The 19069-nt window shown below is 45.7% G+C and overlaps 1 protein-coding gene across 8 annotated transcripts in view; it reads right to left on the bottom strand.

Annotated features, from left to right (window-relative positions):
- Positions 1-19069, bottom strand: part of LOC307017094 (RNA binding protein fox-1 homolog 3-like) — a 263790-nt gene that overhangs the window by 15148 nt on the left and 229573 nt on the right. For 4 of the 8 annotated variants that reach the window (XM_079646551.1, XM_079646553.1, XM_079646554.1 and 1 more), the window contains 7 exons: positions 17286-17339; positions 14502-14594; positions 13739-13799; positions 13598-13651; positions 5917-6049; positions 4604-4643; positions 2338-2396 (listed from right to left, as the gene is read on the bottom strand). In XM_079646551.1, coding sequence (XP_079502677.1) covers positions 2338-2396; positions 4604-4643; positions 5917-6049; positions 13598-13651; positions 13739-13799; positions 14502-14594; positions 17286-17339 — 494 coding nt within the window. The remainder of the gene's footprint in view (positions 1-2337; positions 2397-4603; positions 4644-5916; positions 6050-13597; positions 13652-13738; positions 13800-14501; positions 14595-17285; positions 17340-19069) is intronic. The other 4 variants (XM_079646555.1, XM_079646557.1, XM_079646552.1 and 1 more) reach the window with 3 other exon arrangements.

The following is a 19069-nucleotide window of genomic DNA, read 5'->3' as shown; positions in this document are numbered from 1 at the left end:
TGGAGGCCGGCAGGGTCTCCACAATGTCACTGGCTCCTCTCTAGGCTTCTTTGATACATCACGCCCGCTGCTATGAACTTTAGAGGTACTTAAAGGGGCTTTGGTAGTGCAGCCTGTGAGCACTGCAGGAGGCTTTCCAGATAATAAATGTTTCATATTTTTCAGGGGGTTTCACACGCCTTCCTCAATCCTGGTGACCTCTTTCTGATTGTCTACGGTTAAGTCTGATAAGGTAAACAATAGCAACAAACCCCTATTGATCCAATGGGCACGACCGCTTATTCAAAAGGAAACAAACAAAACAATCAAGTTGAGGGCGAATTACTTTAAATCTCAGAGGCAAGAAAAACAGGAATTAAATCACTCTGAGAGAAAAAAAAAGAAATCCGCTGTCCAATTTCTGCTCTCGCCGAGCACGGCTGCTCATAATTCGAGCCGCGGCGACGGCCTGATAAATCTTACATTATCGATATGATCTTCAGGCTCTCAGGCAGGGTGTACGTTATCACAAGTGACATGCTCAATCCTTCCCAGATTAGATTCCCAAAGCAGCCCACATCCCCGGCTGACAACGGCTTTCAGGGGCCGAAATGAATCAGCAACGCCTCCTCAAACGGAGCACACCTGAACCAGAGTGACATCGCTCAGAAGTGATAGAGCTCCTGCCGGTCCATCTCCCCCCTGCTCTCTGTCTCTCCACCTCCCCTCTACAGACCTGAGGCCATTCATAAATACCGCAGTGATATACCCACTCTCCCATCACAAGCACAGAGTCACGACATATATCACGGCTTTTCTCATCCAGTCCAACAAGGTTAGTCCTTCTTTTTTCGGTGTGTGTTCTTTAGCTCCGAGCTAAAAAGAATATGACGGTTTGCCTAATAGATAACTGGAGAGGTGGGGGGAAAAAATATATATATAACCCGGAATAACCTCCATAGAATATTACAAAAGTGCAAGAGAAGATGATTCATCACACACATTCTCCGACGACGATTGTTGTTTCTTTTGAGGAAAGCACTGTAATTGCTTGAAACTAAAATCCACTCTCTGCTACTTCTACATTGCTCGATATCATTCTGCTGTATTCTCAACACTCGGTTTCCTTCAATCTTCCTCATCTGTTTCTACTCCAGTCTGTAATTCCCTCTATTTGACAGCCTGCAGGATCAACTTGTTGCTTTAAATCGAAGTTCCCATTAACAAAAAGAGCTTGTCGAACACGGTGCGGAGTGTCTATCATTAAACTCAACGCTGGTTATTGAGCAATACGTTTGGTATCTTCTGCTTATAGTGCAGGGGGGGAGGCAATATCTGCCTTCTCTAGGATCTCTGCTTTACTGAACAAAATAAAACATTAAAAGGGGCCCTGTTATGATTAGGGTTTTTCCTTTCCTGTAGTGTGTTATCTAGGTGTTATTTATGAGGGGCTGTACAGGCCGTAATTCATACTGGTCCTCTCACGCACATATATCCTCCTTTTCTTCCTATACATGTTCACTCACACACCAGCAGGCAGCCAGCTAACCAATCAGAGCAGACTGGGCTCTGGTTTCAGACAGAGGGTGAAAAGAGGTGCTGATGAGAGTGAAGTATGAGACAAATAAAGACTGTTTTCAAAATGTAAAGCATGGAGACATTTCACAGTAGAACCTCTAAACACAAGTATGAACCTGAAAAGGAGCATAATGGGGCCCTTTTAAAAAGTACTGTATATAAATACAACAACTTACTCTGATGATGATGAGTGTTTCTATGACCCCTGGGATCACACAATGTTTCATGCATTGATCTCTGATGCCACCTGGGCCTAATGCAACACCTAATACATGTAGAAGTCTTGGGTTTACAATTTTGCGTAGGAAGGTTCCTAACGGAGTGAAATGAAATGAAAGTACTTTAGTGGCAGCCGTGATAAGAGCCGTTCAGCTTTTCTAGATGATAAGGTAAGGAGTTTCAATGCTTCCTTTATAATCTCCTTTACCTTAGGATATACTTGTTCAACATGTTTGAATGGTGAAACACTCAGCGATAGAGGTGGAGGCCTAACAAGTTATGCGTTTTTGCAACAAATGTATTTTTGTTTCAACTCCAACCTTGGTAATGAAGAATATATTTATCACTCTCCAAAAGTCTGCATGAAACAAAACCATAAGTGTGCATGGGGGCGGGTCCTGAAGTTCTGATGAATTGTTCTAACATATTTACCTAACCCCATGATGTTTTTCCATGAAGTTAAGGAATAGTGGTTAGGAAATGCTGATTGGAGCTGTTTGTTTTTTTACGATTCCACTGCAACCCTTATGGTAAATAAAGAATGGATGAAGGGATTCTCACCTGTCACTGTAAGCAGCGGTGGTGGCGGGCTGGGCAAATCTGTATGCTGCATATCCTCCCTGTAAACATAGCAAAGTGTTAATCAATAATTAAACACACAGAGAGAAAAGGGTAGATCTCACAGACACAAACAATAATTCATACACAGATTGCCTAAAATGTCACCGCAGTGTATCTGCTTGCATGTGCAACGTCAGACACCAGAGTGCGCTGTTTGATGTATGAGGCAAGTGGTGGCAAAAGGGGGATGAATGAGAGGCAGCAGATTGGAGGGGGGTCAGTCATTGTCAGCAAGAGCATAACAAGAGGCCACGTGAACCAAATATTTTAGATTGAGGAAGCGCAGCTGCTACATTATTGAAGAGACCCTTTTACCTATACAAGACCCCCTCGGCTCACAAATTAGGTAAGAAGGCAGGAGACGGCCGGACCGTGGGGGAGTCAGGACCGCTGGGGAGTCAGGACCGCTGTATTCATTTGCCAGAGTGGGGAAGGAATTAAAGACCTCATTTTGGAGTGCTGCTATTACTCTCTTTGAGAAATGAAGCTGTTCTCCCACTGTTTTTCTATTAGTGCCAGTGGAGTGTGTGCCCATCTGCGTCTATACCGTGGATAGGTGGCTTTTAATAATGCATGTTTTCATTCATTTTTAAAACTCACGGGGGGAAGACGTCCGACGGAGAGTGGTGCAGGGAGGCAGCGGTGCAGTGGTTGTGGCGGTTGCGGCTGCACGTGAAAAAAAATCAGGTCAGGGGCCGCGGCGAGAGAATCCCACTCCACGCACAGGAAGTCCCAGCACTCGAGGCAGATGACTTCCTGTGGGACAGCCATGCCTTGGGACTGCGCTGATTACAGCAACAGCCTGAACAAACACGGACCAATAAATCACTCTCCCACATTGTCAAATCCTGCACACAACAGTGCAGCACATTTGTTATTTTGTCGTGCCGAGTGCGTGTTTCTGCATTCATGTATGTATGCGCTTCCACATTGAGATGCATGCATGCATATATATAAGCACATGCGATGTATGTAGAGTACATTTATACGCAGCCAGTTTCTGCTAATGTCAGCGAGTAATTTATTTCCAAAAAGGCAGCCTAGACGAATCAGCTTGCTGGTTTTGACAGCAGGACAGTGTCCACTGAATGATTGTGGAGGACACTGAGGGCTGAGGGACGGCTTGCTCTTGGTCACTCGAGGCCTCCACGCGCACTCAGCCAGTCTGAAGCAGTGCAGTGGCCAGTGCCAAAACTAATGGCAGTAAAGCACCAGGGTCTGGCGTGACGGGTTGAGTGATGGAGCGACCTGGCCAGGGCCGTGGTCAGGGGACATCTGGGTGCAGGACTTAGCTGGAGGTAGCTGAACGAGTGCGAGAGGCAAACAATATCACTCAGAGCACAGCCCGGGTCTCGTCTGTGGTGGTGGATGCCGCTACAATAAAAAGCAGTGAAATACAGTCCTATCATGTGGGCTGGTGTGTAAGTGATATATCACCGGGGTTCAGCAACCGTGCTCCCAGACACTGGGCAAAAGTGAGAGGCAACTGTCATCTCGCTATCTCGCCAGACGGGGAAAAAAAGCGGCAGAATAAAAGGGACAAATTACATCCCCTCCGCAAACGTTTGGACGAATGTCAAAGTGGGGCACCGTGGTAATTTCAGCATTATCTCCACAGCGTCCATGCTTTTCTCTGTCAAGGGCGACGTGCAGCAGGGCCAACCCCGATATGACCCTGCCTGCACGGACAGATCCAGAGGGACGGCTAATCCCTTTATCTGCTGCCGCTCCTCTTATCTCCCACATGGTGATGGCTGGGAGGAAACCGGCTCCTCTCAGGCCTGCGCGAGGCCCCCTGGGGCATGGCAGGGATATCCCGTCCAAACCCTTCGGATTGAACACACAAACACAACACGGAAGAGAAGGAGGAACGAGCCGCCTCAAAAACGCAGACAAATCTAAAGTAAGAAATGACCTGACTTGACACGGGACACTGAGCCTGGGTTCTGCCTCTTTGCCAAAGTCTGAGATCATAGGAAGGGAGAAGGGAGAAGAGAGAGAGAGGGAGGAGCAGAGGGGGTTTTAAAAGTGGTTGTTGGGTTTCTTGGCACAGCAGACAGAGGCCTAATCGACGCCGGCTTGGCAGCGAGGCTGGGGGAGCGCTGCGGGCTGAGGAGATCACGTTTTTGTCTCCAGGGCTGGGCTTTTTGTCTGCTTTACTTCTGTTTCATCTAAGCAGGCAGGAGGAAGAGCCAACTGTACTTACATAGATCTCTGCACCATAGAAGCCATCTTGGTACACCACCCTGTGAAATAAAAGAAACAAGGATCATTAGTTTCCGAAAACCCCCCTGATTCTCAGCCCTACACCTATTTCCACCATTTGAGGGTCTGTGGGGTTAGCTCTTTGCAGCTTCAGTGTGCTGAACCACAAATAATGAATGACACATTAAAGGAAAAAGTGCAACCCTTTCACATCCTCGTCCAATTTTCTGCTCTGGTCAAATTGTTTGTCTTTCCAGTTGCTGCAGTGTTGTCGAGAGGTGGTGGGGAGAGAAGGGGAGGGGAGGACAAAAGAAGGCAGCAAAGGAGCTCCATCACATGACTCCGTTATATAAATCAGCCAGCTGCCATCAGTAGCGAAAGGGCCCTGGAGTGGGAGGGAGGGAAAAATAGAGCATGTGGGATTTTCTAGTCCGAGCTTGGACAGCAAGTCTCTCCCTGCAAGTAAGACGGATCCTGATCCAATCACAGATAGACAGCTATAGTGGGCCCTGGGCTGGCCCCCGTCAGACCTCTCCCACGGCCACACAGACCACTGCTGATAAGAGCGAGTGTGAGGCAGTGGCTGCACAAAGCCAGGAGATCAACATAGACCCTGGTCACAGTCCAGTGAGATCTGCCCAGTAATACGCTATCTGGGCTCTCTGCAGCTCTCCCTGTGGCTTTGTTAGCTCCTCGTTTGTCAATAGCAGAAACATAAGGATAGGCAGAGTTAAGGGATGAACATACCTAGATAGCAACAATGATTTTGCCCCCCGAAGGAGTACAACCCCTTTGAGACAAACAGAGTAGAATAACATAAAGGGGGAATAATTGAGTTAAAGGTCAGCAACACCTAGCGACCAGTGTTATTATTTGAACACTTTTAAAGAGGCCCTTTTAAGCTTTTTGCCTGTACTGTGTCATATAGGTGTTTGTGTACCTTTATCCCACATTTCTTACCACACTGAAACGCCTCAATTGGACTCCTCCATTTCCGTAACATAGTAGAAACATGTCACACTAGGCACAAAATACTAATATGAAACAAAAATGTGCATAACATGTCAACTTTAAATAACTACAATGAATAATGACTAAAAATGTCACAAAACCTTGTGGAGCAAGTGTTTCCTTTTTGAAATGTGAATGTATGACTGGCACACCTACATTCAGTATGTAAGACTGTAACATGTGCATGCAAACATAATTGGAGCATGAAAATCCTACAGCAGCAACACGACGAAAACACTGAGCGCTGTCTGAAGTGCTCATCGTTGTTGTTTTCAGCATGCAGGTGAGAGATTCAATACTCACGCTCCGTAAGCCGGGATGGGTGGTGGGGGTGGAGCTGTGCGGAACGTGTTGTACACGGCCCGCCCTCGGCCTCGCAAGTGGGCACCCCTATAGGCCACGGTAGCGCCTGTAGCAGGGTAGGGAAACCCTGTTACTACGGAAAAGGAGAGAAAATGACTTTCAGAAAACATCCTCCACTTGGCATTGCTTACCTTTTGACAGAATACATTAGAGAGAGACGTGTGGCACTGCTTTGCCTATGACAGAATGCATTATGGGGAAGACAAGGAAACAATAGATTTAATCTTTTCTAGGTGCGCCTCATCGAGCACTCTCCCCTTTCCCAGCTCGCTGCTTTGTGCCGTACTCAGCAAGGATCCACATTTGCTGTACGCATCCTTTCCTGGTGCCTTGCGAGGGGCAGCCTTGAAGCAGAGGCAGGTAATGGATGCAATACCACTAGTTTCGCACCACAGCTTTTGCATAGTTTCCACACAATGGGCTAGCAGCGAGGAGAACAGTGGGAGGGTGGACGGGGGAGATGTAGAGGGCGTTTCTAGGTTTTTGGCTACAGTCGAATGGAAGGTTGTTGAACAACCCGACTAGATGATCGGAACCTTCCCCAAGGGAGCGTGGAGCAGATGGGCTGGACAGCCAAGCCCCAAACCTTAGCATCACCCCATCCCAAACCCATCTGGGACCATCTTTGGCCAATCACAAGGCCACATATGTCCTCTGCTGATGGCTACCACTGAGTGAGTAGGGGTTGTGGTTAAAGGGCTTTAGCAAGGGTTGGTGTGATGGTGAGCACAATGCCCGCGGTCACAGATCATTAGAGGACAGGCGATTGTGATCCTTCGCTCTCTAATTAACCTTCAATCAGTCCAGTGGCTGTCTGATTACAAGCGATGGAGGTGCATACAAACACAGCCATCTCTAGACATGATTAAGTTGGCCTCCTCCCTTCCAGCAATCGAAAAATCCCTCACATCCCCCTTCCCAGGTTCTTTACCCCCCTCCCCCATGCCTAGTCCATCAAAACACAGTCATCCCCATTATTCATCATCCCCAGCGACGCCCTCTCATCACCCTCCCCTCACCTTATTATTCTTTATTCATTTCCATGACATGTTTTCGGTGAATTCATCACAGAACGCTTTTCAATCAGACACGTGAAGAGGAGCTCTGGGTCTGGCCTTGTTGGTGTGTTGGGGAGGGGTTGCTCGGTTGGGGCGACTAGCACAGGTTAATAACATGTACCCGGTGTGTTTTAGATGGACCCGCTGCTGCCAAGGCGACAGCAGGCAGTTCCTCGCAATGGCAGACGAAGATGCAATGAAGATCCATGATGGTGGCTAGTGTAAACATCGGTGGCGTGCAGGGAGTGACGGGCGGGCGTTGCCGTGCCGTGTACAGAGTCTGACCCTGCAGGTGGACGAGGCTAGTGAACACCCTAATGAACGATGCACACCCCAGCCCCGCTGCCTCAATAAAGCTGACAGGGAGACAGATTAGTGGTGCTTTTAAAAACACAGAGAGCCAGGTTTAATGTCTTCTGCCATTAACATCACGCTCCATTAGTGGGTCTGCACACATATTCAAACTCTGCGTCTCATTTGGCCAGGCAACACCCCCCCCCCCCATTCAACGCACACACTAAGGTGCACAACACTTTGTTTGCTGCCAGCGTACCAATAGACTAGCCTGGACTCGCAGGGTGCCCCCTTTCCCCCAAGTGATTTATAATGCTGACCTTGACATTTAAATTAGTCTCTTTTTTTGGAGCAGTGGACATCTGAGTGCGGTTTGCTAAAGGGCAAAAACAATCCTCTTTGATAGTTTCCGAGGTGTTTTTTTCCTTCTCTTCTCAACATATCGCTACTACACCTAGGCCCCAGAAAGTCCAATCCTTTCTTTTTTGGAAATTTGTATGCAACATGCTTGCGGTGATGTATGTGAATGTAAACTTATAATGAGTTGGCGATAGGCTACACTGCTTCAATAATAACCCATAAATCAAAGGCACTGTCACACCTGGGTAAGCCCGTGAAAAGCAACAACAGCTATGGTGTATGAGAGCACAAACCTGGTCTAGCCACCAAAGTCAAACACCTTTTTCCAGGAGGGGGGAGGGAGGGGGGAATGTAGAAAATATGAGTTATGGGCTGGAGGGCGGCGGGGTCACGCTGCACCTCATATGTCATATGTGTCAACCTGGGAGAAGCTCAATACCTACAGAGCCAGTTGGACCTGAGGTAATCCAGCTCTGTGCCAATGATGGGGTCATAACCGCTCCCATAAAGAAAGATCTGATCTTCCACAAGGTTGATCTCTCTAATACTTCCTGCTCAAATACATCGGGCAACGAGCACTTAATCCACGCACTGGGGACCGAAAACAGCTTAATCTAATCAAGAGTCTGGAGCTTAATTATCCCCCTAACGTACACTCCAACAATGAAGGGATCTGTCTACTTATAATAAAAAATTAGCCTTTCTTTTCTGTCATTTATACAGCTGCTAGCTTTACACGAGTACTCAAGAAAACTCCACCTTACTAGCAGACACTGTGAAAAGCTACTTGTCTCCATAGGAATCAGCTGCAGAGGAGAGTCCCTCTCTGTCAGCCTGAGGGGAACTGGCCATATGAAGGGATTTCTAAGTGGCAGCTGTCCATGGTGCTGAACACATCCAACTAGAGCAGGGGTGTCAAACGTACGGCCCGCGGGCCGGATCAGGCCCGTGAACAAGTTTAATCCGGCCCGCGAGATGATTTTGGAAAGTATAAAAAATAAAAAGAGCTGCAATTTTTCAATGAAAGAAACTGCTGTTCTAAATGTGTCCACTGGGTGTCGCAATAGCAATTATGTGAAGCGAGCAAACTATGTATAACGGGGCTGAGGAAGTAATCCTGTGTTTACAGTCTATCGTGCTTGGCTTCCTCACTCCCCAAAATGTCGCTATCAAAAAAGAGAAAAGTGGACACAGAGTGCAGAGTTTTCCAAGAAAAATGGTCATCCTCCTATTTATTCACGGAAGTGAATGGGAAACCCGTGTGTTTGGTTTGTTCGCAGCACGTTTCAGTGCTGAAAGAATATAACCTTCGTCGCCACTATGAGACTCAACATGCCGACAAATATGATAACTTGAAAGGAAAACAGAGAAGCGAAAAGGTGAAGGAATTGCTGGCGGGTCTGAAAAAACAGCAGTCTGTGTTTACTCATAGCCGAGAAATCGGCGATGCTGCAGTGAAAGCCAGCTACCTTATTGCTAATGAAATTGCAGTGGCTTCAAAACCATTTAGCGAGGGTGAATTTGTGAAGACATGCATGCTGACAGCTGCAGAGATTGTGTGCCCTGAAAAGCGTCAAGCTTTTGAAAATATCAGCCTGACAAGAAACACAGTTGCACACAGGATTTCTGATCTTTCGGAGGATTTGGACAGCCAATTGAAGCGCAAAGTTAAGTCGTTTATTGCGTTTTCAGTTGCAATTGATGAAAGCACGGACATTACAGATGTTGCGCAACTGGCCATATTCATCCGCGGAGTTGATGATACTTTGACCGTAACCGAGGAGTTTGTGGAGTTGGTGCCGATGACGGATACCACGACAGCGGCTGATATTTTCAACACACTCGAGGGTGCCCTGGACAGAGTCGGAGTGGACTGGTCACGCGCTGTCAGCGTGGCTACAGACGGTGCGCCTTCAATGATCGGGAAAAAAGCAGGTGTTGTGACGAAATTCAGGGAAAAAGTGCAGACTGCAAATGGAGGACGTGATTTTTGGACTTTTCACTGTATTTTGCACCAGGAGGCATTGTGTTGCAAGTCATTAAAGATGGATAACGTCATGAAGGTGGTCGTCCAAACTGTTAATTTCATCCGATCAAGAGGCTTGAATCACCGTCAGTTTGACAACCTTCTCAGAGATAAAGACCACAACTACGGCCTGCCTTACCACACCGAGGTAAGATGGTTAAGCCGAGGCATTGTGCTGAGGCGTTTCTTTGATTTACGAGAGGAAATTGAACAATTCATGAAACAAAAAGGCAGACCAGTGTTAGAATTTAAGTCCAAAGAATGGATGCAGGATCTTGCGTTCATGGTGGATGTTACAGAGCACTTGAATAACTTGAACACAATGCTGCAGGGGCGCAACAAAGTTGTAACGCAGTATTATGACAGCGTATGTGCGTTCAAGTTGAAGCTGTCATTGTGGGAGACGCAGCTCGCGGGAGGTGATGCAGCGCACTTTCCTTGTCTGAAAAATGTGTGCGATACCCAACATGTCGCAGACATGAAGCGGTTCAAAGATAAACTAATAGGACTATTGCGGGAGTTTGAGCAACGCTTTCAGATTTTTGGTGAACTGGAGAAAGACTTCAAAGTTTTCTGCTCGCCATTCACCGCGAATGCCTCTGATCTGCCCGTCAACATTCAACTTGAAATAATAGACTTGCAGTGTGACTCAGATTTGAAGGGGAAATTTGCTGCAGCTGGCTTAGACACATTTTATCAGTATCTTTTGCCAGGTTACCCCAACTTGACAGCCCTTGCTGCAAAAGTGTTGTGCATGTTTGGAACCACGTATATTTGTGAGCAAGTTTTCTCTGTAATGAGCATCAATAAAACAAAGCTGCGCTCAAGGCTCACGCACAAGCACTTAAATGACATCCTGAAATTGGCTGCCACTCAGGCTTTGACCCCTGATATTGATGCACTTGTGAAAGCTAAAAGATGCCAGGTTTCAGGAGCAAAAACAACAGTGGGTAACCCAACTTAAAATGCTGCATAAGACACTGCACCCTGATATAGTTATCTAAAAAATGATTGTCTTCTGTGCAGATTGAAAGAAAGTGAACAGTGTGTGATTTACTGTAATAATGACAGTAACTTCAGTTCATAAGTTAGGTTTGTTGAAATTGTTCATGCATTGCACAGCTTTTATTTATCAATAAGTAATGTAGCCTACAAGGCAGGAAGTAAGTAACTCAACCCTCTTGAAAAGCTTCTACCTCAATTTGTCTCAATCATTTGGTGAGTTAGTACAGGATTAATATGTTAAAATGACAAATTAGTTATTTGAGAAGAGTTTTTGTATTTTGTTCATTCCCAGTATATGACTTAATGTTGTTGTATGGCTTTTTGTTGATACGCCAAGTCTAAATGTGCTTGTACTGTTATTGCACTAAAGTTCACTAAACTTAAACAAAGAAAACAATCTGAAGTTGTCGTCATTTTTTTGTTATTATGCTATGATTTTACCGCTCCGGCCCACTTGGGAATAGATTTTCCTCCATGTGGCCCCTGAGCTAAAATGAGTTTGACACCCCTGAACTAGAGGAACAATCCAGATAAGTCGGCCAACTGTTGTCAAAAGAACTAAATAGTGCAAAATGTATCTGCCTCTCAATGCTTTTTTACACTTTAATCCATCCTTTGATGTGTAATTTTTTTTAATAAATGTTGAAAAAATAAAAATGAATGCCAATTAAAAGTGATGTTATGCCTACTGATCTGCATCTCTGCATGTGCACAACACATATGCACATAGATTAACATGTAAATACTAATATGCATGATTTAAAACTTTATTTAAACACACTTCCTGTTCATTTCTGTGCTAGCTTTAGCTTCACACACAATCACTGTATGCATCATTTGAACTTTATGGTGCACAGGTGCCATTAAGCCAGTACAAGGGACCAGCGAAAGGGCAGACAGATGGTCGTTGTTAAGTATAGATGTACCTATATATATAGGAGTTAGTGCAGGACTAAATCTGGGGTTTGTTTTCCAGATCAGCGCACAGTAAAGGAGGACAAGGTGAGCACAGATCCTGGATGCCATGATTTGTCTCATTGCTATGTTTTTATTGCCAATACCTCCATTTGACTGGGAATCCAATCAGCCTGCTCCTTTGTCCAGGCTTCCGGGGGAGTTTTTAGGTGGAAACAGAGGATGTGGACTCCCCACCCCCCCCCCCCCCCACTTCTCCATCAGTAGGAGGAGCCAATCTACCCTGGAAGAGGTTAAGAGCGGGGAGCCGGCGTGAGGCTCTCATCCGTCATTCTCCTGAATGGGTTTTGAGGACAATAAACCTGTAGCGCCAGGACGAATGGAGACGAAGTGTGCTGTCACCGAGCCAGGATTTATGGCTCCCAATTTCACTGATCTCCCGCACAGAAATGAGGACTGATAAACAGTGATTAATCGCCTTTATATCCCACTTTACTCCCACCAAGAGTATATTAACTGTAGCTATGATGATTCTGGAGTATGTCCTGAATCCTGTGATGCTCATAAGGTGGGAAGAAGTCAAAAAGCATGATCTGGTTTTTTTTAAAGTTTTTTTAGCAAAAGCGGCCTTTTGCTGCTCATTAGGTCGGGTTTGTTTAAAAAATGTATCTCTTATTTATGTATCCCATCTTCCCAGCTGGCAAGCATATGTTGTCGTTTAGGCTTGGCAAACTCCAGTGCCATGTCAAGACGACTTGAAAAATTAGCAGCCAATAAATCACCCAACCCCTCCTGCTTCCTCTGCCTGGAGTGGTGGACCACACTCCCTCTGATTTATGAGATGATTTGGGAAGTGTGTGTGTGTGCGTGAGTGTGTGTGGGTGCAAAACGGAGAAAGTGTGCACAGAAGCGGGTACATGTATTAGTGTCTGTGTTCTACATAGGTTATCTATTTCTGTACGCTGGAATGCTTTGGTCTGTGTGAAAAAAAAGGGGGCAGTGTTGTGAGCATATAGGTCAGTGAAATGACTGTTTACATAAGTTACTTAATGTCCGCATGTTTCATTTAGTGACATTTTTCCCGATACCTGTTTGAGCACCTTCGAAGGGATGTGTGCGTGTTTATGTGCGTGAATAATTATCAGGGGAAGATGTCGAAACCGGGGGAGTGTTAGGGGGAAAGGAGGAGCAACGGAGGGGGTGAGGGGTTGGGGATGAAATAAAAATGATAGATGACTGCTTTCTGTCATGGACAGTTATTTAGAGGTTCGCCGTAAAGCTGTCCGGGGAATGAACAGATTTTAGTCTAATGAGCAGAAAGGAAAGCCGTTAAAGTGGCGCGATGTGCTCAGCACTTCTTCCAAATGAAATAGTACCATTTCCCCCTCATTAAAATGCAAAGGGTTCATATAACATACAGCAATAAAGCTGGCATGTCGAGGCAGAGAGAGATAGGGAAAACCCCACTGAGCTCATCTCATTCCTCCATTACGGAGAGCAGAAGGAATAGCGGCCTTCGACAGGGTAGGTGCCAACAATATCGCTCACTCAATCTCCCTTATTCGGTTAGCTCTGTAAAAGTCAATCTGGCGCACTTGGCAAATCCATCCACAGCAGCAGCCTCCACAATCTGATAACAGTTGCAGGGGCGCCTGCTCTTGAAATCATTTTTTTTTCAGCTTTACAGTTGCACACGGCGCAAACAATGGCTCAGGCTCCCTCAGCCACTCAGAGAAACTTGGATCATCCACTTCTTATCTGCCACGCTCTCAGATTCACTTTGATTTGAGGGGAATTTCATGTTCAGTAGGTGCAGGATGAGCTCGATTGTAGAAATGCAGGGGTCAGATCGGGATTGGTTGTGGCTGAAAGTGGCCTCAGGTATGGTGCGGCGAGTGAGGTTGGAGAGGGAGGGAAAACAACACTCAACATTCAGAGCTGCACACGCTGTAAGTTCTCTTACCGGCATACAGTTCAGGACCGTAGACAGCTCCCACCACTGGATTCAGCTTCCAGCCTGGTGAACGAAAAAAGTAAACTCAACTGAAAATGAGAACGAAAAACCTGATTATTTTTAAGTTTTACGATACTGTCTGGAGCTTACCGTTCGTGTAAGGGTTGGCCACTTTTTTGTTTGTCATCACTCGTGCTGTTGCGTTGTTCACCTGTTCAAAGCAACACAGACTGTTATCACCCACCTTCACACTCACAACCTCTATATATCGAGCACGGGCAAAAAGCAAGCAGCATACCAAGACAAATTCATAAAAAGATAAAACAATGTAGCACTTTGTTGTGAGTTTGGCTCACCCGTCCAGACATTTATTCATCATGCCTTACGTATTACCAATTGTATTGTGAATCGGGGGGAAGGCATGCACCAATTACCCACAGGTATGAATACAAAAAAACGTTCAGATTCAGTAATTGGTTGGATAAACAAATGAATTCCAAAAGAAAAACAGGCAGTTTTTAGATTTTCTTCTATTGACCTGATGAGAATGACTCGGGGGAGGGGGGGGGGGGGGACGACTCGGTAAACAAGAGCAGAATAAGAGCAGGCAACACTAAACGATGGTGACAAGGCTTCTCAGATTTGACAGGGACCCAGAGGATGATGGCATGCATTCATTCAGCATTTTCAGGTAATGATGGACAAGTAGCGTGTCCACGTATGGACCCCACATTCCACTCAAGTTATACGCACCATTATGCATGCATGTTTCCAGGCACACAGGGATGCAAATATCCACACACGTACACACGGCATCCTCATGCTAATGAATGGCTTTATGGGTACATTTAGAAGGCAGCAGGCAGGAAGTAGAAAATTATGGTTAAAAGAGACGGGGGGAAAAGGAAAGCACCTCTATTTTGCGTCCCTCTACGATTGTACCATTTAGTTTCTCCCGCGCACGATCGGCATCTGTGCTTGTTTCGAAAGTTACAAACCCAAAGCCCTGAGAGCGCCAGGTTAGGATAGAGAAAGGAGAGTAGGAAAGGATGGACACACACACACACACACAGAAAAAAAGAAATGGGAGAGAGGGAAAAAAAGAGGTAAGAAGACAGGAGTAGTAGCAGTAGCAGCAGCAGCGGCGGCAGAGTGGAGTTGTAAGCAGCCAGATTAATTAGAGGCAGTTAGTGAGGCGTCAGGAAACAGCAAACATAGAGATCCGAGGAGGAGAGGATAACGGTTACATGACCCCGCACATCAACACCAACAAACCTGCCTGCTTTACCCAATTAAACGCCACGGCACCTGTGCCACGGGTGAATGTCAGGAGGCAGCGGATGCAAAACGCTGTGTTAGCTGCCATAATAGTGGTGTAATTATCAACACACATTTTGGGCAGCGCGGTCGCTCAAACGAGCCCCTTTGAAGACGTGGGAGAAGGAGTGAATGAATCCTTGGGGGACATGTTAACCTGATCTTTGACTATTTGTAATTTACTTCTCTGAAAATGACAAAAAAGTGAATGATGTCGCCGCAAATACCATCGATCTGTTATAAAGATATTGACTTTACACCATGACCAAAATATACCTTGCATTTCTATCCCCCCCAAAAGAAAATCCTCCCCCCTCCCTTCTTCCCTGGGGGGGTTTGTCACTAGCTTGAGTTATGTGGACTGGGACACTGGACCTGAGCTCTATAGCAGCAGCAGCAATGAGATATGCCGGCCAAGTCCCATTCCTTCGGTTTTCTATATATACTTATAGAGGCAGGAGGGGGGGGGGGGCATGGCCGGCGCTGCCTGATAATTGCTTGAGGATGTAATACATGTGAGAGATGGCGAGCGGCGTGATCTCGTATGCATACACAGGAACTCAGAGGTTGCTATTTCCAGCATAAATAACACAAGACCTGTCCTTGGGGGGAAGAGAGATAAAGAAATAAATTCAAAAAAGGAATTGAGGGCAAAATTAATCCTTTGGACATTCACCCGACTGTTACCCCCTCCATTTTTTTTCCTTTTTTTTTATCATGCACAAATAATTAGCTTACAAGAGGGGCGAGTGGAGCCACCATTTTTCAAAGGAGACAAACATATTGAATGCAAATTGCCAAAGCTTCATAGGAAATAGATTGTTTATTAATGGCCTGGTAGGTTCATTATATAGCACACAGGGTGCGGGTAGAGAGAGAGGCATCATGGGTAATGGCTTTGTAGGGCACAAACAATAAATGCTTGTTACGGCGGAGGAGGCAGGTTTATCCGGTGCTCAATCTTGTCTGGCAGAGGGGGCTGAGTGCAGCGGCTCCCAGGCTCCCTGCATGCCTGTGTACCGGCCCAAACTACTCCCAGGTATGAATGGGAATCAATAGTATTCATGCCTCAACACCCAGCCAGGGATCCTGTCTCCTTTATGAATGGAAAGCTGTGGAGCTTAGTGCACTCTATTAAATGAACAGCTGGATGAGTAGCACTCGGCTGTTCACACCACCGCAGGCCTCACCTGTCCATGGTAGGTGGTTAGGAGACTGATACTGCAGCACAATGCGGCGCTTTGGCTATGCTACTGCTGGGTTATTGGAGTTATTGCTTCAGGGGTTTGGATTTTTTGACATAATCAAGATTAAGATTACAAGAAATACATTTTGTATTGAATATTTCCATGACTTTAAAGGATTGGGCTGTCTACATATTCTGCATTCTTGCATAATTCCATAAAAAGACCAAAGCCACAGTATTTCCTGTGCAGTCAGAGTTAAATGGTATTCCTCTGTGCCATTGTTGATTAAACACATCACAAACTCAAAGTGTAGAATAATTGACAATTTCATATATTGTGGGCCGTCGTGTTGAAGGAAATGAACACTGGAGGAACACATGTGGAATAATCCGCTGCTGAAAATAGTCCTCAACAGCAGCACGTTTGTTACTATTCTTTAAGTAACTAAAAACTACAGTTCCCAGCTTTTCTAGGAACATTTTAAGCCTTTACAATTATTTTTTATTATCTGTGACCCAATTTGAAAGACTTCCAGCATCAATGGGAACAATTGGACTTAGAGCCGAAGAGACGGAACGACACGTTGCTGGTTGTGGTCTTTTCATGAGCTTGTCCTTTAACTGGCTACTTCAAAAATCACATTGAATTAGCTTGTGTGTAGGCATTAATTAAATGTGCGAAAGCTTCCACACAGCAAACACGTGATATCCTGTTTGTCCAAAGCTTGAGCTGGAAGTAGGATTAGCCTTGGAATTGTATTTTAGCTAAACTAGCATTTCAAAACACCCCAGAGAACTCCTATACTGAATTATAGTATATGTAAAAAACAAAATGAGAAAACCCTGAATAATGTAGGAGCAACACCCAGGCTTCAAACACCCACTCCCTAAACAAGGCGTTTCAATTCCATAAGCTTCAGGACCTGCAGCCTGCTGCTGGATTAAGTGAATTGTGAAACAGCTCAATAATGAATTGATTGACAGGGCTAATGATTCACAACTTGGGTTAGAGCTGCAACAACAAAAACAAGAGGGAGGGAGGGAGGGAGACGGAGAGGCATGATGGGATGCGGCTCTCCAGGACCAGGCTTAGGGACCACTACCCTCCGCCAATGTACACACTACACTAATGCCATCATTAGGAAACAGAAGAAGTACATGGTAATGAAGCAGCTGGTGTTCTAGTTCACTTACCTTGGATCCTCGCTCATTAAAGATAATCTCCACATCTAAAATCTTTCCAAATTGCTGCGGAGAGAAAGGAGAAAGAGAAGAGGGGAGATGGAGTTAGAAAAGCCTCGCCGACTGCGAATTCATGAGAAGGACGGCTGGAGAAAGAAAAAACCATTAAGGCAATATGGAAATGTTACTTTTGTGAGGAGACGGTGGTCAATTTGCATTTGTTAGCTATGCAAACAGTTCTTGAAGCTGGTTTGGCGTGCTTTAGAAAGAGAACCAGTAGCCACTGCTTTAATGCGTTTTTGTATTTTGATACAATTTGAAATGAGATCACAGTAAAAAAAGACTGGAACTTTGATTACATAGGAGCTTTTCTGCTGTTTGTTTTCCCGTAAACACCCACACAAAAAGCATCAGATTAGATTTTGAAGTTGAGATATGGAACCTCCTCCACCTTCATGATCAGCAGGGGAAAACTCTTCTGAGCAGATAACGGCGGATCAGATGTGAATAAACCTTTCTTTCCTTTTTATATTCCTCTCTTTTTCTGTCTTTGTTTGCGTGCTCCCACAGTCAACAGGACCTAAGGGGCCGGTCCCCGGGGGTTAACATGCTCCAGCCTTTCGATTTAAAGGCCTGCATTCGGATCATTAGAAAACAGAGGAATGAAAGTAAACTGTAAGTTCCTCTAATGAGTGGAGTGAGAGCGACTTTTAATTGCTGTCTACAATGGCCGTATTATTTCATTAAAAGTAATTACCCTGTCAAGCGGTCCGCGTCGCCTTCATTTCGGCACAACAGGGAAGAAATGGGCCTTCCATGTGGTCGACGCTCAATGGGAATGGATGGATCGTTTGACTGAGCCACTAATAGGGGTTAGGAGGAGCTGGCTATTATCTAGCTGAAGTGAGTGGCTTGAAGAGGTGAGGGTTTATGCGTTAGCACATGTCCCCTCCCACTTGAAAACGCTCTGAACACACTGACTTAAAGGGAAAACAGTGCTTGGTTGTTTGATTCCTCCTTTATTTGAGCAGATTTCCTCCCCTATATAAACTATTCCATAGATCCTATCCGCACATATGCCTCATATGGCGCTCAGCTCCATTGATTCGAATGGGAAGCATTGGCTCGATCACACACACAAGGCATTTATATCCCAGCGTGATGCCCCTTTCTCGCCTGAGATGACAATGCTTCCCCCACGCAATGTGCAGATGCTAATTGTTTTAACCGAGCGTAATGGGCTTGTGGCGTCGATTAATTAGTTTCAGTGGAAGTCGTCTTTCAGGATTTCCACATGGCGCTGGGGACTGCTCGCTGCTTACCAGTGATCTCATGCACTCCTATCCACATCCACACACACACACACACACACACACACACACACACACACACACACACACACACACACACACACACACACACACACACACACACACACACACACACACACACACACACACACACACACACACACACACACACACACACACACACACACACACACACACACACACACACACACACACACACACACACACACACACACACACACACACACACACACAAACAGCTGCATCAGCAGAGCCGATAAACAATAGCTTCAATGGGAGGAGTCTCCAGAGGGACCAGAAAGACTGACGTCATCTAAGAGGCTGCAGCTCGATCCGTCCATACATCCATACACGGCTGAGACGATTCAATATCAATACGAAGATGCAGTTAAGAGCAGCACGTTAAAAGACCATACCAGAGGGCGCTTGTTTTACCCTATTTATCCCGTATTATTGCAGATTTGG

This window comes from Notothenia rossii, assembly GCF_949606895.1.
Source record: "Notothenia rossii genome assembly, chromosome: 8".
Lineage (NCBI taxonomy): Eukaryota > Metazoa > Chordata > Actinopteri > Perciformes > Nototheniidae > Notothenia > Notothenia rossii.
Note: the sequence above shows the minus strand (reverse complement) of the source record. Positions and strands in the feature narration are given on the sequence as shown.